Source organism: Felis catus, chromosome A1 (genome assembly GCF_018350175.1).
Source record: "Felis catus isolate Fca126 chromosome A1, F.catus_Fca126_mat1.0, whole genome shotgun sequence".
Classification (NCBI taxonomy): Eukaryota; Metazoa; Chordata; class Mammalia; order Carnivora; family Felidae; genus Felis; species Felis catus.
In genome coordinates, this window is record NC_058368.1 from 231,117,315 (window position 1) to 231,140,478 (window position 23,164).

General features: G+C 42.0%; 1 protein-coding gene across 4 annotated transcripts in view; it reads right to left on the bottom strand.

Moving 5' to 3' along the window:
- Positions 1 to 1,535: 1,535 nt before the first annotated feature.
- The window catches only part of MARCHF6 (membrane associated ring-CH-type finger 6), a 76,254-nt gene continuing 54,625 nt past the window's right edge, over positions 1,536 to 23,164 (bottom strand). For 2 of the 4 annotated variants that reach the window (XM_023239515.2, XM_045038793.1), the window contains exons 21-26: positions 20,218 to 20,414; positions 18,416 to 18,550; positions 13,204 to 13,293; positions 10,656 to 10,788; positions 9,136 to 9,271; positions 1,536 to 5,337 (exon numbers count right to left, since the gene is read on the bottom strand). In XM_023239515.2, the coding sequence (XP_023095283.2) occupies positions 5,247 to 5,337; positions 9,136 to 9,271; positions 10,656 to 10,788; positions 13,204 to 13,293; positions 18,416 to 18,550; positions 20,218 to 20,414 (782 nt within the window). In that variant the 3' untranslated portion in view covers positions 1,536 to 5,246. Of the gene's footprint in view, positions 5,338 to 7,072; positions 7,348 to 9,135; positions 9,272 to 10,655; positions 10,789 to 13,203; positions 13,294 to 18,415; positions 18,551 to 20,217; positions 20,415 to 23,164 lie in introns of those variants that run through there. The other 2 variants (XM_045038798.1, XM_045038800.1) reach the window with 2 other exon arrangements.

The following is a 23,164-nucleotide window of genomic DNA, read 5'->3' on the forward strand; positions in this document are numbered from 1 at the left end:
AAGCAGAAAGACACTGCACTGTTGCATATGTGCAAAAAGAGAAATTTCAAAAGTTAGATTAAGCATGCACAGGGGTGCAGAAGGGACTGCCTCCACCCAGGTCACCAGCTGCTGTCGGCCCATTCCAGCACAGTGTGGGCTGTGGGAGGCAGACTGCGGGGGGGGGGGGGGGGACTGCGGGCGTGGGGGGTGAGTCTGTGCGTACAGGGGGCCCCTCCTCTGTATTCCTCAGGGCACTGTATCCCTGTTAGAACCCTCTGCTCATTTTTCTGGCCTTTTCCACTCTAACTGGGCTACTTGAAGGCAGACACCATACCTCGATTCAACTACAGTACTCAGTACAGGGCAGCGCAACAAAATAGACACCAAACCGAAACATTGTGGGAGGGAGGAGAGGAGAGTGTTACCTCTTCGGACCCTTAATCCACTTGTGACAGCAGTTTCGTTTCCAACAAGAGTGGCTGTGAACTGTGGGGTGTGAGGGGGAATCGCCACTTTGTGAGATTCACCATGCAGTCCCCTTTGCTGTAAAACCTCACAGATGCCCTGTGGTTCAGATAACATTTTGCCTGCCACCACTGCATTTAAAATAAATAAAATTACACTTGGAGGGCGCCTGGGTGGCTCAGTCACTTAAGCGTCTGACTTGATTTCGGCTCAGGTCATGATCTTACGGTTCATGAGACTGAGCCCTGCCTCAGGCTCTGGTGCTGAGCCTGCTTGGGATTCTCTCTCTCCCTCTCTGCCCCTCCCCCGCTCTCTCATACACCCTCTCTCTCAAAATGCATAAACATTTAAAAAGTGTTTCTTAAATGCACTTGATTAAAAAGAAATCATCAAGTTTTGAACCTCAAAACAAAAGGATCTCTTCACATGGGGGCACTCAGGAGGAAAAAAGCTTCCTGCAATTCTTTCCTTTTTCTCTGAGATTTACAGGCAGCTACATAAAAGGGCTTTGGTTGGTTTTACTCTATTCCAAGTATCCACTTAAAGAGAAAACCTGCTGAGGCTCTGGCATGTGGATCTTGCCGAAGCGGGAGGCAGCTTGCCCGCAAGACGAGGGCCTTTACTGTTCCCCCATGAAGATGGTCTAGCAATACAGTCAGGGGATGAGGGGAGAGGGATGTGTTCTCTGCAACTATACTTCTAAATTTATACTGAAAACAGAATGGAGGAACTATAATCATATATTAATTTTCTTATGTAATTATTATATTAACAAAATACCTAGGGAGCCTGGGTGGCTCAGCTGGTTAAGCATTCGACTTTGGCTCAGGTCATGATCTCACAGTTCGTGAGTTTGAGCCTCCCGTCAGGCTCTGTGCTGACAGCTCGGAGCCTGGAGCCTGCTTCGGATTCTGTGTCCTCCTCTCTCTCTGTCCCGCCCCCACTTGCACTCGGTCTCCCTCTCAAAAATAAACATTAAAAAAAAATTTTAATAACCTAGATTATCTACCTATGCTGATTAATAATGCACATTTCTGTAATTCTGAAGTAATTTTGCAACAAAGCAAAACAAACCAAAAAAACTAGGCTACAGCTAACATTCGCTTTATTCAATTTTGTTCTCTTGACTTAGAAGGCAACAACCAACCACATAAAAAAGGGAGCATTTTAGAATATATATACATAAAATTGGTCTGGGTGTCTAAGGTGTTTGCTTCAATAGAAAATTGACGTCCTAAATAACTAAGTGCTCTACGTACCATCTACAAGTCAGTTCCAGGCCTTACAGTCATTACATTTCCAGTTAAGGTATTGTATATTACTCTGCTGACACAAAACGAGGCACTCATACAAAATCATTGGGAATGAAATTGGGTATATACTGTCTTACACCTTTAATACTGTATTAGTAACAAGCACACTGTTGGAGATTATGTGAAAGAAACCCTTTCTCATGATGGCTGCTTTTAAAAAATGACACAGGGCAGTAACAGGGTGAAGAGAAAGTATGTGCCCGAGGGACAAATGAGATATAAGACAGCCCAACCAAGGGAGTTACAATCTCCACACACAAGGTTTTTGTTAATACTTTAGTGCACGACATTTTGTCTTTTCTTGATGGCAACCGAGCAGGTAACATTCTAAAGGAGTATTTTGAACATAATCACTTTAAAATTTTACAAGTATAAAACTTATCACAGAAAGTAGAGAGCTTAAAATAGTCCTGAAAGTGAGAATGAGTAGCTAACTTGCTAAGTTGACAAAACTGCCAGTGTTCTTAGACCGGCACTACATTCTCGTGTGTGTGTGTGTGTGTGTGTGTGTGTGTGTGTGTGTGTGTGTGTGTGTGTGTGTGTGTCGGGGTAAACACAATACAGTGGAGAAATGTCCAGTGCTTCTTCGTTTTAAAAAGTCATGAATTCAACCTAAATTCAAGAATTACACTTTAATAATAGCATTTGCCAATACAGAAATGACATCTCTAAGACCAAATCATTTAAGAAAAAGTTATTCTCTGTTACTTGAATAAGGGAAAGAAAAAACACAAGGATCCACAGTAATAACAGCTATATTAAATGTTGAAATAAAAATTACTTTTTGTTTACATCTGGAATTGAGATGTCCAATTTCCACGGTTTCTCCAGAGAACTAACAGGAAAAAAATCACCTAAAAACATGGAACTTTTTTAAGGCTAGCTATACATAAACCTCACATTGGTATTTTCTTGTTTTCATCTCAACTATTAGCTTCAACAGTTTAAAACTCAAACATAATTTGCTAATAATGACAAATGCATACCTCATAGTATGACCATTTGATAACTGGTCATGTGAAACTTACTCCCAAATGCTGATCTGTCTTCCACTTATAAACAATTAAAAATAAAGCAAAATGGTCTTCTTTTGTAATTAATTTCCTTGAAGACGGTTTTAGCCCAATGTAAAACGAAGCAAAACTACACTATTTTTTTTTTTTAATTCTACATGAAGGGCAGCAATACTAGAACTTTCTGAACCAGAGGTTTCAAATGTTCATGAGACTATTGATTAATAATAAAATTCTGGTGCTGCCCATGTAAATGTTATGTCAGCAAACGCTTTCCTTATGAAAGTTTTCATCTTATTAGAAACAGGACAGAGCACAACTGAAGACCAAGAGGAAATCCTTAGATACAACAAGATAAAGTATCTGCCGGTGAGATGGAGGGCAAGATTCTCACCATTCGCATATGTTCATATATATGTATGTTTTTCTTTTCAGTTTTTTTTTTTTTTTTTTTTACAAAATATCTGGTAAGATTCATTTAAAATTTTGTAGAATAACAATTTTTAATTTTTTGTGGTATCTGCCTAGCTCTCTTTCCGATAAAATGGATAAATGTGTTCAATGACTTTATATCAAGATCTATAAATTCTCTGAAAATTTTAAAAAGAAAGCTAAATTAATATAATCAAGTTCTATGCCCAATTGATAATATTTTTCTCCCAAAGAGAACAATTTATATAGACACATACCACGATAGGTGGCAGTACATTTTAAAATGCTCCTAATTTTTTAAAGTAGGATTCCATTTCCACATAAATGCAGGGCTAGCAAAGACCTTATTTCAAATACAAGGGAAAGGACTGCTACAAAGTGCCAGAGGGTGTTCACACTGAACCCCATGTCAAGCTTTTTTTTTTTTTTTTTGATACTGATGTTTTACACTATATTTTAAAGTAAAGTAATTACCACCTCAGGAAAAACTGTTGAAATGTAAAACAACCAGACTACGTCTGCTTTTGTGGTAGCTTACGTTTGGCTGACTTTCATATTTAAAGAATCTTCAGATTTAAGTCTACAGATTTTAATACTATATGGAAACTCTCTAAGAGTTCCTGAAGACCTCTGCTGCCCATTTTCTCTGACAACATTCAAAACACAAACACCACCCTTACAATATACCATTACCATTAAATACTGGGATTGTGTGCCCAACTGTTGTATTGCTCTAAATACTTCATTCTTGAAGCTTTGGTTCTCAGGGAAAACCAGATCTGTAAGTGTTCAGTATTCTGAGATTTTACAGCACATTTCCAAGGAAACACCTTCTTCACTCCTATGTTAAAAAGGCCAGCTCGAGCCGGCTTCCTTCAGGACGAGTAAAATCAAACTGGTTTCATTTGTAGTTTTCTTCTGTAAACAAAAAGCTCTGGAAACTTTGGGATTTACTCATGGAAAACTAGGAGAAACGGACTCCCTAATCCTGACCCAACGGGGTGCCCCAAGCAGCAGGACCAGGTGTTCTAGGCACCTTCCCTGGTGCTGCCGATCTAAGACCACAAACGACGTGTGCATTTAGCTAACACCTCAGCGTGTCCTAATTCCAGTATGATGCGGTACTGTTGTTGACAGTATTCTAGAAGACTTGCGATCCGGCATGACTTTTGGCTACTGCTGCCAAAGAGTAAAAAAACGACAGCTGTGTGTGGAAAAGGGGGGCTGGAGAGAACTAAGGAAAACGTTCTTGTGGACTTTTTTTTTTTTCTCTAAGTATAGACATGCCCCGAACAAGCACAAAAGCCCAACCCCTAATGCTGATCACTAGGAATATTAAATTATCAAAATTAAAAATAATTTCCTCACCTAGCACAAGATACTATACAATATTATAAACACAGACACATGAAAAAAAATCAGGCAGTAGAAAATGTACAACAGCTTTGGTGTTATACAAAATAACTTCCAAAAACGATCGACAGTGAAGCACAAAGTCCATGTTCTCTTACCACAGACACTCCACTGCTGATTTCTACTTGTTTCCTTTCAAGTTCTTGGTAAGGTCTGAACAGCCAAGAAAGACAGAATGCACAGTTTACTTAATAAGAACTGCTAGGAACACCGGGATACCACGCTCCAAAGGACGTCGTGAAAAAGTTTTGCCTCTGCACTATGGCTCTGTGGCACATTTCCTGTCAAGATCACAGCAGGTCCAAAATAAAGTGACAACTAGATTTAATAAATTAATATACATTTTGTTTAAAGATGTACAATGCACATTCTGTTTAATCCACGGTTTTAGGGTATCCAGGAACTTCTATTTACACATGTACAGACCTCAGACAGCAACGATGGTGGAAGATGCAGGAAGGGCGGCAGGGCCCTGCACGCTGCTTCTCCGAATGCTGAGAACACAAGTCAAATACAGTTAACTTAAAAACAATGCTGAGAGATCACTGGGAAAAATCTCCCAGAGAGAAGTCCACAAAAAAGGACACGTAAAGGCAAGGGGAAGGTCAAGGTAGTTGAGACAACCACTTTATTCTTGGGACGACTGTGCAGGTGGTGGAGATGTGCCTTGTTTGCCAGATTTCCGTTCGTAATTCACGAGGCGTTGGCCCACAAGGTATCTAGGTTGTAAAAACAGGGTGGTTACTCTCTTATATGATCCCACATATTAAAATATTCTTCCTAAGAGCAGCCAGTGATACATTTTTTGAATGCAAATCAGATCACTCCCACTTAAAACCCTTCAATGGTCTGAAGGGGAGCATAGAATGAACACTGGCAACAGGCACATAAGCAGGCAGCTCACGGCGAGGCGAGAGCAGCAAATGTCGGAAGTCCTCGGATCCCAGGCAATGGCGTGTGTCCTCTGGCCCGAAGGCTGGGGCTCTCGTGCACACGCAGACACCGGGGGGTAAGACACACGCAGACACCGGGGGGGTAAGACACACGCAGACACCGGGGGGTAAGACACAGTCAACTGACTCAGGGCATTTATCTGTTAGGAATATTTTCTAAAACAGCTCAGAAGACAGATCTGAAGAAACAGAAAGCTAGGTAGAGAGGAAAGTGGATCAGAATAGCTCTAGTTCTAGAGAAAAGGAGAAACCCAAGGGCAAGAGTCTCAATGAAGTCAGAGGGGAGAAGGCAGAGAAGTGAGCATGTGCAAGGGACAGAAGGAAGGAGGTTACGGCCCAACAACAGAGCGTTACATGTCCCTAAGTCACGTGCCGCGATGATACGGAGGTCAGGGCAAAGGGTGCAGGGCTACAGCACCAGACACAGAAGTGACCACGGCTGGCATGACCAGACACCACATCCCCAGGACAACAGCAGCGGTTGTGGAGAAGCAGGGGGGCCTCCTGACCCTGGGGCCCGGGCTGCAGGCTGAGCCTCGGAGGACAGTGGGTGAGAGCCGACTGCGGCCATGAGCGGCAGGAGGCCAGGGTACACGGTGCCCATGTGAAGTCAGCGCTGCAGACCCACGAGTGGCCACTCGGTCCTCAGCCACCTGTGCGAGCACGGGACAGCAAAGCCGGCACGCGACAGGCTGGCCCGGGAGCTGGGTCTCTGAGACCCAATTTACTTACTCGCCAATAAAACGAGGACAGCAGTACTGTGCCCCGTGACTGCTGTAAGAAATAAGAAGCACACAAAAGCCACGGCAACAAAGGCCTGGCATGTGCTGGACCCAGTGTAGTGACTTTCACTTTTCACCATTACTTTTGCTTCTTTGACTTTCACCACTTTTCCACCAACACACACCAACCTCACTTGAAATTGTGGCAGTTTCTGCTGAGTAGTTTCACGTCACTTTTTTTTTTTTTTTTAAATTTTTTTTTCCAACGTTTTTATTTTTATTTTTGGGACAGAGAGAGACAGAGCATGAGCGGGGGAGGGGCAGAGAGAGAGGGAGACACAGAATTGGAAACAGGCTCCAGGCTCTGAGCCATCAGCCCAGAGCCTGACGCGGGGCTCGAACTCCCGGACAGCGAGATCGTGACCTGGCTGAAGTCGGACGCTTAACCGACTGCGCCACCCAGGCGCCCCTCACGTCACTTTTTAAAGCATTTCACTAATCCTATTGCTTCTTCATCCACGATCCCACGGTATAATCCTCGTTCTTTTTCTCTCACCAATCCTTTTCCTGATGTTAACTACTCCTTTCCCTCACAGTTAGTTCCCCCACCAGTGTATTTTTAACTGTGACGGCTTATCAATGTTTTAAACAATGACAACTGGATGCTAATGTATCCTGATGCTAATGTCAGGCACTGCCTGACACACCCATAATCACAAGATACACCAAGTTATGCCAAAAATGGGATTGACGTTATGGCAATGAAAAACCAATAAAAAGCAGAGACAACAGTGATTTTAATTCATTTGCCCAGGACCAAAAAGGAACTCAATGCAGAGGAAGGAGACTCTGAGCCCACCGCCCACTCTCCCTAATGACCGAGCACCCTCTCGTGCCCACAGCCCGCCCTGCACACCCCACGAGCAGAGCCTGCTCCCTTTCCGACGCTGCTGGACCGGCGGAAACCACGGCACCCGAGGTGCGGCCTCAAGGGAGCCTGCCCTTCACAGTTTGCTACGCGAAGAACGAACGTGGGAGAAGAGCGTACACTGGGCTGCAGCAAAAGAGCAGAAAATAATGAGTAAGACACGCTCCAAGGTAGGCAGGAGAGACCGCTGGGGCAGACGAGCAGGGTGGGGGACAAGGGTGAGGAAGAAAGCAGCAAAAAGCCGAGGCCATGTCTCGTCTGCACTGTCTGCAGAATGTACTCGTCGGCCTAAACGAGCGAAGTGAGAAAAATGGGACATTCACCATTGAAATCCCCTCTCTGTTCTTTCCCGGTAGACAGAACTTTACAGACTGCCCAAGTATACTTGGGTTTTTTGTCAGTGAATGCTTTGGAAAAGCCTTGAACACCCTAAATTTCATCTTTTTTTTTTTATTCGCTTAAATCAAGTGAGTTAACATACAACATAGTACTGGTTTCCAGACTAGAGCCCAGTGAGTCATCACTTACACATAACACTCAGTGCCCATCACAACAAGCACCCTCCTTCACGCCCATCACCCATTGACTCATCCCACACCTCCCCTCCCCTCCAGCAACCGTCAGTTTGTTCTCTGTATTTAAGAGTCTCTTATGTTTTGTCTCCATCCCTGTTTTTATCTTATTTTTCCTTCCCTTCCCCTATGTTCATCTGTTTGGTTTCTTAAATTCCATATATGAGTGAAATCATAGGATAATTGTCTTTCTCTGCCTGACTTATTTCGCTTTGCAGAATACACTCTATGTGTTGTTGCAAATGGCAAGACTTTCTTTTTGATGGCTAATATTCCACTGTGTATATGTATGTGTGTATAGACAGACAGACACACACACACACACACACACACACACACACACACACACTCTTTACCCATTCATCAATCGATGGACATCCGGGCTCTCTCCATAATTTGGTGCTGCTATAAACACTGGGGTGCATGCGCCTCTCTGAATTAGCATTTCTGTATCCTTTGGATAAATACCTACTAGTGCAACTGCTAGGTTGTAGGGCAGTTCTATTTTTAATTTTTGGAGGAACCGCCACACTGTTTTCCAGAGTGGCTGAACCAGTTTGCATTCCCACCAACAACAGTGCAAAAGTGTTCCCCCTTATCCACATCCTTGCCAATATCTGTTTGTTTCCTGAGTTGTTAATTGTAGCCACTTCAACAGGTGTGAGGAGGTATCTCTTGTCTAAACGACAGTGTTGTTAACAATGAAACAAGACAACACGTGTAAACTGGGACTCTTCCTGGCAAACCAGGATGGAGTTATATTATAAACTCACTCTCTCTGCCAGCCACCATTTGGCTTTGTTAGGACATGGAAGGTCAGACGGCTGTTATCCCCAGAACGTGTTTTCCTTGGCTGTCCTCAATCTCTCACGGAGCAGAGGTCACAGTTTCCCTCAAACAGAGGCCCTACAGTACTTCTGTAGGAACCTTACAGCCTCTCTCGGCAATGGTCAGAGTGACCCAGTGGCCCCTGGTTGCAGGTAGAGCTTAGGTGGGCCAAGTCCTCATACAGGCTTATTTTTACCTAAAACTATTTAATGTACTGTCAGACCAAAACATTAGGAAACAGACTAAAAACTATTTAGAACAGGCATTAAAGCCTTCCTCCCTTTACTTGCTTCTCCCAGTCTTGTTCATCTCCAAAAGTGACAGCTCCCTATCCCCAGTGGAATCCTTGATAACACTGTCTTTTACATCTTACATCCAATCTGTTAGCAAATCCTTAATTCTACCTCAAAACGTATCCAGAATCTGAGCACTCTTCTCAACTATGATTTATCACATTAGAAACAAAAATTAAGAGAGACATCTTAAAAACAGATAAACGGAAATCTAGACTTACTTGTCATTTTTAATATGTTCATAAAGGCGCTTAAACTGGCGGACCTGGAAGGACAAGATCCCCATCAATACCACAACCATCAGTAAAAACGGATAAATTCGCCGATGGACCAAGTTTTGCATTTCTGCAGTAACACCTGTAAAACAAAGAAAGGGCAAACTAAGTTTTTATGGAATGACCGTGAAATAAAAATATGTCCTTCCCCTGGGAGGCAGGGGTGGGAGGTGCTTAACTGAAGCTGACGCTTGCCATGTGAAATGCTTTAAATAAAGGCCATGCTGGGGCGCCTGGGTGGCTCAGTCGGTTAAGCGGCCGACTTTGGCTCAGGTCATGATCTCGCGGTCCGTGAGCTCGAGCCCCACGTCAGGCTGTGCTGACCGCTCAGAGCCTGGACCCTGTTTCAGATTCTGTGTCTCCCTCTCTCTCTGACCCTCCCCCGTTCATGCTCTGTCTCTCTCTGTCTCAAAAATAAATAAACGTTAAAAAAAATTTTTAAAAATAAATAAAAAAAAATAAAGGCCATGCTGGAACCATCAAGAGGATGTTCACCAGACAGGAACAATGAGACTTATTCTTTTGAAAGGTCATTGTGGCCACAGTGTGGAGAGTGAATTAGTGGCGGTGGCTTCAAATTAGGGAAACCAGACAGGAGGCCACTGAGGTTAAGGTAACAGCCACAGGGAAAGGTGCCTGGTTAGAGAATGGCTTCTGGAAGCTGGGGCAGTGGGACTTGGGGACCATGTGAGTAGGAAGGTGACACAGATGACCTACAAGGTTTCTGACCCATGCAAATTCTGGATGGTAACACTAAGCACTAAGAGACGGAATTCAGTAGAAAAAAAAGATTTGGAGGGGAAACTTTGTGATTCTAATTTTGAAAATATGCTGGGTTTAAGGTCCTGTGAGGACCTGTGAGCATGTAATTGACAAGCTAATATCTAGCTGTGGGGCGTCTGGGTGGCTCTGTTGGTTAAGCATCCGACTCTTGATTTCAGCTGAGGTTATGACCTCACAGTTCATGGGTTCAAGCCCTGCGCTGGGCTCTGTGCTGACAGTGCACAGCCTGCTTGGGATCCTCTCTCTCTCTCTCTCAATCTTTGCCCCTCCCTTGCTAGAGTGCATGTGCGTGCTCTCCGTCTCTCTCAAAATAAACTTAAAAAAATAATATCTAGTTACCAATATAACAATACTTCACTTGATTTTACAAGTATGGGATCACAGCACTTCTAGTCAGGAGAAGACAACCTGAAGGAAAGCTGTACCTATTTTGAGGACAGTGTAAATGTCAATACTTCCTCACTTGCCTAGAGAAAAAACTGTATCAAGGAAGTTTATGATTCCCCAAATCTTGCCCTAAGTAGTCAAATCGAAGAAAAAGAGTCTTGCGAAATCACTGGTTTAGCTGGATTTATATTCACAAATTAATCATCTGGAGCCAGACAGCCTACGGCACTGGAAGTGCCAAGAAAGTAGTGATGTTAACAGGTGCCGTCTCCAGCTCCCTGGCCAGCATTACCCACCTAGTAAAGGAACGACGCCAGACGCGATGACGTAAGGTACGCACAGGGAAAGCAAGAGCACAGAGATCACTGGTGCTGCCAGTTTACGAATGATATAGTGAAGGTCGATGTTCCGGATGCCATTTGCATAAACCTGAAACGTGAGGGAGAAAATTAGAAAAAGGGAGACAAGACAAATTCCCCCAAGTTGACAGAGCAATCTCTACTGAATCCAAGCCACAGGGAGTTGAATCTATTGGCGATTTTTTCCGAAGTCAAGACAAATTCTGAACACAAATGTTAAGTACGGTGCCCACAAGTCGTTACAGAAATGCATTTATTTCCTTACACTTTGAGGTTAACTCTGCAAAGGGATGAAACAATAAAACACTAGTCTAGAATCCTAACTATACTAGCCCTGCACTATACAATACTGGATACACCCAATAATATGAGGTGAAGACCACATCATAACCCCAAACAACTACTCACATATGTGTGTAAGAATGATCTGTGTTATTAATCAAGATTACGTTCGTTTTATCTGAATATGAAAGAAAACATTATAAGCAGGGAACATGTTTCTGATAAGCTTGTATAAATCAAATTTTAACCGAAGATATTTTACGTGAAAATTTAGTATGAAAGAATTCTATGGTGAATTTTTTTTTTTTATGTCAAGAATAAGATATTTTCATTATCTTATCCAGAAAGTTCTAATGAATAGCACTTCAGAGGAAAGGATGAATAGAAGTGGGAAAACCTTGGGAATAACAGAAAATAAAGGTGGTAAGCAGAGGGGGACAGAACTGAAGACCTCTGTTCTTGCTTTCTCCCCAGCACCCCGCCTTCTCCTGACCCGCAGTACACAGTATTGAAGCACACTTCAACCAAGGGCCACAGCGCATGGACATGCTTGACAACAGGCTCAACCCTCCAAAGGCAACCAATCCCGAATGAATCTAAACTGATGCAACAAGACATCCCAGTGTTTCTCAACCTTTTTGTTCAAACTTACACACACAGTATGAAAAAAGGACGTCTCAGAGAGCAAAATATTACAAAGATCAACAATGTTTCACAATGTCCAATTGCGACGAAACCCTCTTCTCCACATTTCTTAGCAAGGGCCAGAGTCACACCTGGAGACTCCAAAGTGGATGCAAACACACGGCCACTTCCTGGCGCTCCTACCCCCACAAATCTCCGGGGCCAGGATTTTTCTGACAATTTTCTTGTGCATACTGAGCTGGGAACTACTGTCTTTATCTCCTATACATCTGTTTCCTGCAACAGAACGCCGAATCTATTTGACGCTGACCTAAGGATAAGAGGATTGTCCACAAGTACGTTTTCTAGTCAACTAAAATTTAAAGAAATAAGTACCAAAATCTGTTATGTTGGCTATTTTAGATAGAAATCTTCCTAAAGCGAATTCTCATACTTCCCAGCCTTATTACCAGAGTACAGAGGCACAATGTATTTTTTTCAAGGTTATCACCATAATGATCAAGTTATCGGACAGTTCCATAATACGATAATAATAACCTACATGCTATGTAGTAAAATATTCCCTAACAGCTCTGCTTTTTTTTTTATTAAGATTGTTTTTATTTTGTATTTTAATTATTTTTTAAGGCTTTGGGATATGTTTTTTAAGTCTTTTTTTTTTTTTAAGTTTATTTATATTGGGGGGGGGAGAGAGAGTGAGCCCAACAGTGCACAGGGGCATGTGCAAGCGGGGGAAGGGCAGGAAGAAACGGAGAGACAGAGAATCCCAAGCAGGCTCTGAGCTGTCAGCAGAGCCCCATGTAAGGCTCAACCCCACGAACTGTGAGGTCATGACCTGAGCTGAAAGATGCTTCATCAACTGAGTCACCCAGGCGCCCCAACGTTTTTAATTCCAGTTAGTTAACATATAGTGTTATATTAGTTTCAAGTATACAGTATCAGCTTTACTTTTTAAATTATTTTTTCCCCTGCCCTTGATTTACTGTCTTGAACAGTAACCTCTTTATTCGACTACAGATTTAGAAAACTGAGTACCAAGCGTACATCAGAACTTCCCTGAAACAAACCACATGTACTAATTTTTGCCTTTACTTCGGAGCTTTAGGTACTGTAAGCCACTGGTTACACTTCAGATAAGGGAAATCTTGGGATGCTGGGTGGCTCAGTTGGTTAAGTGTCCAACTCTTGATTTTGGCTCAGGTCATGATCTCAGTTTGTGAGACCGAGTTCTGCATGGGGCTGACAGCACAGAGCCTGCTTGAGACTCTCTCTCTCTCCTCTCTCTGCCCTTCCCACGCACTGGCGTGTATGTGCTCTATCTCTCTCCTTCAAAATAAATACAAAAACATTTTTTAAAAAAAGGAGAAAGTCTTAAGAATGGTTGATGAAAATTCATGGTGATAAAACAGCAAACTGTCTTCTTAGAAAAAAAAAAGTTACATATATTTATTAGAGAAAATGCAGAAAACTCAAAGGTGGAAAATGAAACTTAAGCACCCCAGCAGCCAAGCACCACCCCTGCCCCACCTAGTCTCTCCTGAAAGCGAACTCTGCTCACCTGCTCAATTACTGTCTTTAACCACCACTGAGGGCCCATCAGGGTTATAGCTGCGATGATTTTGGCATGAAGGACTCCAAGTGCCCAGTCCTAGGAAATAAAAACCATTTAAAAGGTGTTTGTTTTCAGCAATAAACCCAGCAGACAGGCTATACATTTTCTTGAATATTTCATTTCAAAACAGAAGTCCTACAGGATTAGTAACAATTTTACAGAAGATGAACATACACTAGAAAAATCCAGGGAAATTTCCCCCTAAGAGCTCAAGTTCAGTCTTTCTAATGAAACTCATTCTATTATCTTTTAGAAACCTACATTATTTCCCCAGGAGAATGAGGAAACGTGTCAACACTAACGGGGATCTCAAAAGCAAGTGAAACAGTGCCATGATTTTACTTCATCAACCGTCTTAAGCTGCTGTGTTGCCTTCAGCTGAGCTAACACTACATCAAAACAAGCCTGTGGAGCCATGTTTGGCCTGAAGAAACCACCCCGAAGGCTCAGAGAGTTTCCAGCTCTAGTACTGCTGAACTGTTATTAGAGCCTCTACCGCCCATGCCAGCTCTCCACCAGGCCGCCAGAAATATCACCACCCCCATCACAAGTCAGATCACATAAGGACAGTCTCCTGCTTACAACTCGGAAGTCCTCCTGAGCATGGCACACAAAGTCCTTCATAACCCGGTCTCTGGGTTTGTTTTTTTAATGTGTTTTTTAAAAAGTAACACATTAACATTTAGATGTACTCTTACATAAAATCAAAACCTTTGCAGAGAAGGCTGGAGTCCTCTGTGACTACCAGCCCAAAACCCGATCGCTCCCCAGCAATGACCACTGTTAACGTACCCTCCACGTTTTTTCCCCTGTGCGTTTACTTGTATCTATATGTCTACATCCCATAGAAATGATGCAGCATCATTTTTATATGAACTTTGCTCATACTGTTTGTCAGCCCTCTTCACTGTCTACCATCTTCAGGCTGATGTGATTTACTGCTCTGCTTGGTTTGTATTCTGAGCACCTTCTTCAAATGAGGTGAAAGGCTGATGTATGCACTGAATTCTTGCTATCCCAAATATGGCTCTTCACCCTGACAGACAAATGGCTGAATGACATTCTGCCTCGGTACAGGAGGCCTGGTTTTTGTACCTTTTATTGCAATTGTCTATAAATGCTCTTCTGCCGTATGGTTTTGTGTGTTACAGAGAAAAGTCCATTACCAATATGATTTTCTGTTTCGAGGTTTATGATTTCTCTTTACCTTTAGGACTCAGAACTATCTTACCAAGATATGCCCCAAATTTTTCTCATCAATGTCCATTTCACCAAACCTGATGAGCTCTTTTAACCTACAGAATCAGAACTTTCTTCAATTCAGTTAAATTTTTCTATTTCATTATACACCGCTCATTTCTGCACTCTGGAGCCCTTATTAGGGGATGTTAGTTTCCCTGGATGTACTCTCCAAGGCCCTTACCTTTACCCTCAACTTCCTACTTGTTCAGTTTAGCTCTGTGCTCTGCAGTGGTCTTCCAGAAACACAGTGTGAACCTCAATGGTGACGACCCACGTCTTCAATTCACCTGGTGAATGTCTGAGATCCGTGCTATGTAGCACCACAGTTTCACTTTGTTTTACTGCCACTGTGTGTGCGTCTACACACATCCTGCCCTTGATCACCTGTGTTTTTATTCTTCTATTTGGATGCTCAGGGTTTGGCAGGCATGTCATTGGGCACGTGTTCTCATCGCTCTGCCAGACCTTTCTTTCTGTGGTTGCTGTGCACCCCCTTAGATCAAGCATTTGTTATTTTTCTCTGCAGGTTCAATGAGGCTCAGGTCAGACTAAGAAGATCCTAAAGGTTACAAAAGGACGTTTTAGCCTTTTAGACGTTCGGATAGCAAGCCCCTAGTCCCCTACTCAGAACATGGTGAAGACTCCTTGCTTCATTCCTGTGCTGTCCCAGGCCCCCAGGCAGGGGAGATTTGACTTGCAAATTCAGCTTTCTCTTGGCCTTTGGAGTCTAGAAGACACCCAGGTGAAGTTCATTTTCACCTGAGGAGGTCCACAGATTGCTGAGGTTCAAGCTCTTTCAAGAGCCACTGATATCCAGTCTTTTCCCCCAGGACAGGACAGGACGGACGGACACACACACACACACACACACACACACACACACACACACGTCCCTCTGCCAGAACTCCAAGGACCCAGTCTCCCATAAATTCTGCAGCCACTTAACACGGGAAAGGCAAGCAGCTTAGAGTCAGCTACGGAGAAAAAGCAAGCTGTTCTTATCCAGAATTTTAAGGACACCATGCTACGCATAGCCATCTACAACTTGTATTTTTCTCCTACTTACAAACATGACTGACAACTCGCTCTAACAAAACATACAACTCTACTTCCTTCTTTTTAACGGCTACATCAAGTGCCAAAGCAAAAATATATCACATTTTCTTTAGGCATTCTCTGCTGATGGACATGCAGGCTGCTTACGATGTTGGCATTAGAAACAATGACATGGTGGAGACAGCCCGGTCTGTGCCTCCCGCGCATGTCAATGTTCCCTTGCCGCGGATTCCGAAAAGTGAAACCACTGGGTCATAATACGTCAATATTCCCCAAACCCGAGCGTTTCCAGTCATTCTGCAGAAGGACGATGCTGGGTGCCGTCACCACAGGGACACACGTGTAACCACGTAAGCTGCATTTACTGCTCGCTGCCGTGAGGAAGGAAGAGCACACTGTCTGGGGAGCGTGGGGTGCTCGGTGAGAGTGCTGGAAGAGCTGACTGTAGGATTTCAGTTTGTGTGAAGTGATACGGGGGAAGGAAGGGCACAGGGCTTTGCTCCGTGTCGGATGCTCTTAGAAAGCAGAGGTGATCTATCCTGGGTATCTTAATATATCTTGCCCAGAAGCAGGGACCAACTGAGGCTAAAACTGTAGTTAGTAATGCAGCAGCGGCTAATGACGTTAGCTGGGAACGGGGGATGTTTTCTCATTTTTGTGGTTTGGACAATGCTCACGCTTTGCCCGTGTTCAGACATGGTTTTGAAAGGGTCTTGTTTTTGTCTTGACCCGTCACGGTCACTAAGGGGTCTTGTGTGATGCTGATGTTCTGTGAAACTGTTTCTGCCGGGAGGAGAACAGCGAGGCCCAGCCGATGCCAGGCCAGCACCTGAATGTCAGGGGCAATCTGCTCTGTTTCAGTGCTGCCCACTGAAATCGTACCCGTTTGTGGCATCTGCAGTGATCATTGCGTTAAGGCAGCATCTGACTGACCCTTCCACAGTAAAGCTGTGTATTTTCCTTTGGGATATCAAGTAATGTGCAAGATGACACTTGGCCACCATTTAAATAACTACTTCCGCATCGTAGTGGTGTTGAAACATGCCTGCAAATTCTTCTTCCTAGGTGCTAGGGGTCTACACCGCCTTCCCTTGAACCAGGGCCCACCTCTGCGTCTTGCCTGGATCCACTACAACGGAGTGAAAATCAATACCGTGGGAATTCCGAGATGAGCAGCTCCTACCCTGTCTCTTGGGACACTTGTTTCTCTCAAGTACAAAGTAACAGGCCCCACTTCCTGGAGGCTACCCGGCTGTGAGGAAGCCCAGGTACATCCAGGAGCTCCAGCCGACAGCCCAGTTGGGGTAAAACCAACAACCGGCACCAACCCCCACATGTGAGTGATGACCCTTCCAAAGGGTTCCGGCTGCTGCTGTCAAATCACACTCAGCTACTGTCTTCCCAGCCGAGGCCCCACAAAACATGGAGCGGAGACCAGCCGATGTGCCGTCTTAATTTCTGACCCACAGACTGTGTAGACAAAATAAATGGCTGTTTTAAGCCACACCGTTGTGACATAACTTGCTATGTAGCGGTAGTAACTGAAGACCCATCAACTTTCACCTGACGGGTTCAGCATCCACTAACAGTCTTTGCTGAAATCACCTGTTTTGTGAACTATTGCAAAACAGTGATTTTTCTAATTGTTACTTCCTCTACCTTTATTAGCTGGTATTACTCCATAAAAAAAATAGCTTTCCTTCAGTCACTGATGCCATTTGACCACCCTGCAGTACAGACCTTACAGAAAGACGTCACATGTGCTTAACTTTCCCTTTGTTTCCCACTTCTCCAAGTCTAATCTAGAGCACACAGGATTATAGACAGCTCCACACATATGCTCTGTTTCACCACGTGGTCTGCCCAAACCCTCTTTCCTTGAATACACTTCTTCCTTTCTTGGCCACTCCTTTGTACTCTCTTCTAGGTTGTCCTAGACCTTGTCTCGTACAGAAAATCATACGTAACTCCTAAAGCCAGGATAAATACCTCCTACATGAGGCCACAGCAGCCTGTACTGCCCCAATCACAGTGCGGCCCACCTGGCACCTGTCTCGCCGATCGGCCCATAAGGTCCACAAGAAGTTCCTGCGTTGGACTCATTTCCATCTGAGTTATATAATACAGGGTTTTAGCAAACATTAGAGCATGAAAGTAAGTTATCTGCTGCTAAGTAAAGTTTGTGGAGTCTCTCCATCTGGAAAGTAGAGGAAGGGAAATACATCCTGCATGACTTTCATTTCCAGTAAATCTACTCTCATACACTAAGAGGAAATAGAAACAAGGCTGAAAAGCCTATGAATGACTGAATCAATGCCTAGCTCTTCCCTTATGATCTCTTAAGAACTTGAAGTCTAGGATGCTAATTTCAGGCTCTAAATACTATAGAAAAGTAGTATTTTTCTTCCCCGATAGTTTTAAGACCTTTGCTGTGATCTACATAGGTTCCCTCAGAATGCTCTTTTTAATAAACCTGTGACTTTGTGAGAAAACATGCTGTGAGTATTCAAAAATGTAAGTTACTGCTTAAAGCCTCAAACCTAGAAGAAGCAAGGTATCTCATCTTAGCCAATAAGTGAAAAAACCAACACGTGTTAGTCTGTACCTTTAAAGATCAGGTGAAGCCTAAATAGTGACATTTTAAGCTATAAAGACCTTTTAAAGGAGTTAAATGGCCTGTATATTTTGAAAGCAATTAATTAAAATGTACTATTTAATCAATTTTATAAGGTTCCCAGAATAGAAAAAATTAGTCTTTCTAAACAAACTACTTAAAATCACTTTAAAAAAAAAAAAAATCACAAATTTTTCTGATTCCAAATCCATAAAGAAATACCATGAGCAGAAGTCATGCACTTACCTGCCATGGGTAAAAAAGAGGAGTCTGATCCAAGGGAACCCGCAGGGGAGCGACAATAACCAGCTCAAACAGGAGCCCCAGCAGGAGCGGGACAACCCCGGCCAGCAGCACAGCGACTATCAAAGTCTTCATGATCTGCCAGCAAATGAGGCCATGTCACTAGAGAGTCTTTCTGGCTTTTAGCTAAACTCTATTCCACTTGGAACTTTATTTTTCTTCTTTAACCTGATGCCTAACAGAACAAGTACATTACCTAAACACCTCACATACATATTATATCATTAAATGAATATGTATATCAAGCTCAAGCTAAAATAAAAGCATGAAATTATTATGCATTTTTGCTTATAAATTACAGAAGTCATTATTACATATATTAACCAGGTGGCTGTGCTGTTTTTCTCAAACTCATTCTCAGAAGTAGGCTTTCATTTGTCCAAGAAAGGCTACTGATTATCCCAGGCTCCTAATCCAATGAAGCCAACTCACAGGCTGACCTGTAACCCCGGAGGTGGACGGGTACAGGAGAAGGGCTCTGTAGAAACCCCAGTGAAGGTAATTAAACCCGTTGATCAAACTGGCTCCCTCTAGAATCCTCTGTGGCCCAACAGAACTATGATAACCAAAATGTCCTCTATCTGTGTTGCCAATACAGTAGCCATTAGCTACATGGCTACTCTGTTAGCACAGCTCTAGAATTTGGACAAAGCAACAAAAAAATGAAAATAAAGTCAACACAGAGAAAACAATAGAGACTATGAAAGCACCACTACAGAATCCTGACAAAGAAATGAGTGCTTAAAGTGGCCCTGATGTCTGATGACCTCCCTTTCTCTTAACGTAGCCTCGGTGAGTTCATTTGTTTCAACAAGAGACTAACATGACGTGGGTCATATAAAATGCAGTACTTGCTTTTTTAACTGGCATATCGATAATAGAAAACAGAAATAGAAAATTACCAAATGAAAACTGGTTATTAGCTGGTTTCCGTATTTTAAATATATTTAAGTGTCTCATTATCTTGTGAAATTAAACAGCAATTAAGCCCCTCCATTCATAATATATAATAAATCTCAAGTTTTTCTTTCAACACTAATATTAACCTTTTAGTGAACTTAAAATCTAGATTCAGATACAAAACTAGGATTATACAAATGAAGAGGCATAAGCAGTGACCTAAACCTATTTAGCAAGCATAGCCAACATCACAATCAATCAATAAATCATCACACATGGACGGTCATCTTACACTGACATTTTCCCCCACCTCTGTGCAATTAGGTACTTACTGAGTAATAATTTCCATTACTTACTACACTTTCACATTAGCCAAGACATTCTTGAATCAGCAATAGAAATGTGTAATTAAAGGAATACCATTTATATGAAAAACACAAACTTAATCCTGAAGTCAAGATTTTTACATATTCAAATAGATCAAAAAATCAAATTTTAGAAAAAATATCTTAAAATGTCTACTTAGACTGATTTTAAATTCTAAAGAGTATCTTATACCTTAACATTTCCAAAATAACTTCTAATTACATTAACTTACTTAAGGGCCCTACTGGATCATGTAATAATATGATTTTCTTTTGACCCTTGAATTCATCCAACTGTGGTTCTCAGAATGAATCAGAAAGCTAATGTCTTAAAGGAATATCCCTTCTAATTAAAAATAAATCAACTCTCGACACCATATGCATAATGAAAAAACAAAAGTGAAAATATTTAAATAAATGACTAAAAATGTATCCACTACTCCTATCATACACCATCAGTTCTGTAGGAGAAAAACCTACCATGAGGGACCACTCTTTAACCTTCTGGAAGATCACTCTGCGTCCCTGTGGCATCCAGGCCACCAGCACCGTCACTGCCCTTATGGTTAGCCAGCAAACATAGAGACCACAAGCAGCTGTGTAGAGCTCATGAATTTTGGCAGTCCCCGTCCAAAATGACATTAACCAACGGCCAGCAAATACTGAAAACAGAAAGGCTGATAAATGAGATATGTGGCTATCTATGTAAAGAGAACTATAATCTTGATGTCCTTCTGTTAGTATTTTCAATTATTTCAATCATTTTAAGTGATAAGTAAAAAGACATCACATTTTTTTTTAAATTTTTTTTTTTCCAACATTTATTTATTTTTTGGACAGAGAGAGACAGAGCATGAACGGGGGAGGGGCAGAGAGAGAGGGAGACACAGAATCGGAAACAGGCTCCAGGCTCCGAGCCATCAGCCCAGAGCCCGACGCGGGGCTCGAACTCACTGACCGCGAGATGGTGACCTGGCTGAAGTCGGACGCTTAACCGACTGCGCCACCCAGGCGCCCCAAGACATCACATTTTGATATGTCAATGTCTTCATTAAAAATAAGTAACAATAAGCCCCCCCCCCCCCACACACACTCTAAAGAATGCAATTATTTGATTAAGACACAACTAAAACACAGGAGGAGGTCAGGGGACAAGCTCTCCTGTGACATCTACTCTGCCCGGCCCTGTTGATTACCCACTCTTTCAGAATGAAAACGATTGAGGAGGTTGTTTCCATTGTTTTTACCACCAAATAAAATCATTACCACATAATATGACAAAAGTGGGGAATTTAGTTATTATTTATGCTGTCAATACCTTCAACATTTAGGAACATTACAAGTCAGATTAACTTTCTTTCAGTTGGTTTGTCCATCAAGACAGAAAACTAAGCTTATTTTAATATGAAATGGGCATAGTAACATTTTAAAGCACAATAATCAAGGAACATATTAATTCTCTTAGAAAAAAGATCCAAATATTAAACAGATTTGAAAAGTGTCTTAACTTAAACAGATTTGAGAAGTGTCTAAATAACTGCCTCACACAAAGAGTTAATACAAAGAAATTCTGTAACATACCCATAAAAATCTAACTCAGGCAAGACCATTCCATATGGTAACTTTCTTCACTTGGTTACTTTTCAATAAGGCTAGAAAGAAGAGCAAGGCCCAAACATCTTGCGTATTTTTCTATGGATCAAGTTCTTGTTAATACAGTGTTATTTTTAAATACGTAAAAGGAGCTAGTAGCTGTGCTGAGCATTCTCCATATATTATCTCAATCCTCCTAAGAACCCCTAAGCAGCCACTATTTCCATTTTGAAGATTAAGAACCTGGCCCAACCAAGGTCCCGTGAGGGTGGAGGCTGAATTTGAACTCAGGCCTTGACCAATGAACCACAGAGCTCATGCTCTTGACCAATGAAGCACTCTGCCTCCAACTGAACTAAAGCAGCTCAACAACTAAGTCTTACAAGCCACACTGCTGGCACCGACACTTCTCTACAACCTCACAAAATGGTTTGGATGTGAAGATAAGTTATTGTTAAAGACAAATACACATAAATGTTATGTGAAATAAACACATGTGAATGTTAATTTGAAAAAGATATAAAAATCACTACTGGTAATTCTGTAGAAATGTTTAGTATTTTATACACACACATATATTTACATATATTGCTATCCCAAGGTTTTTTGTAGTTGCTGTGGTTGTTTATAGTTGGGTGGTTTTTAAAAATCTGATGGCCAGTTTCTATTCCATACTTCACACACTTCTACTTAAGTGTTTCTGAGAGGACGGGGTTAAAATTTTTAGTTTGTACTAAGTTATCATCAGCTGAACTGAAGCTACAGAAAACTAACCCATAGTGAGATTAGATTAACAGGGGAATATTTAGTTAACAATCTTCAGTGAAATTAAAGTACTTTTACTAAAAAATTTGGATACTAAAACTAGGTTTCCTTCCTTTAACTTTTCAGTATTTCTGATAAAGACATGAAAACATGAAAAGAGAACATTAAGACCACAAATGTAAAACTGTCCGAAGTTCAAAACCCAACTTTTCTCAGCAATGTATTTATTATGTTGCACCCAGCTGTTAATCAGACTTTGTTGAGAGCTGTGATATGAGGAGTAGTGAGCTTCCTACGAGCATAGTTCTAAAGGTCAAAGTTTATTATTCAGAAGCAGTTAAAAAAAAAAAAAAAACCTTTATTTTTACCATTTTAAGTTAAATCACAATTCCTACAGATTAGAGAATATTCTCATTATTTTTAAAAACCTCACTCAAAACTAAATTTCCTACTTGTTCCTTGACCTTAGCCCTCATGGAGAAACTCAAGTATTCAATACAAATCAGATTTAGAACATTGTAGGAGCAGTGCTATACTTGAGATACTAAGTCAATACACATTTATGTACTTGTAAGAATGAAAAGTATCTTCCGCTTAATGATTATTTAAGTGGCTAACATAGATCAAGTAAGAATCAGGATTTTCTGGCTTGCTATACACAGTAACTGGGAAGGTGGGGGCAGCAAGCTGTTCCTGAGACTCTGTCACTGGCTCTGGGCTCGACTCCCATTTACTCCTGACCTTTGCAGAGCATGACAAACTACTATATTCATCCACAGCATCTCACTTGTCAGATGAAGAAATGCTGTTTAGCTGAAATTTAAAGATTAGTATTTGTGGACACCAGACAATAAAGGGAACCGGTCTGGCTTCATAAAGGTGTCTAGCAACAAGACACAGCGGACTGGAAAGATACAGTGAAGGCAAACGTGATCAACGTCAAAAGACTGACTTGAAAAAAATGACCTAAGCCACACAGGTGATTTTTTTAAAGACTACGTCCAAGAAAACTGAGTGACCATATGTAATTTACTTCTAAAAATGAATCAGAAGTTATACCTCGATTTTG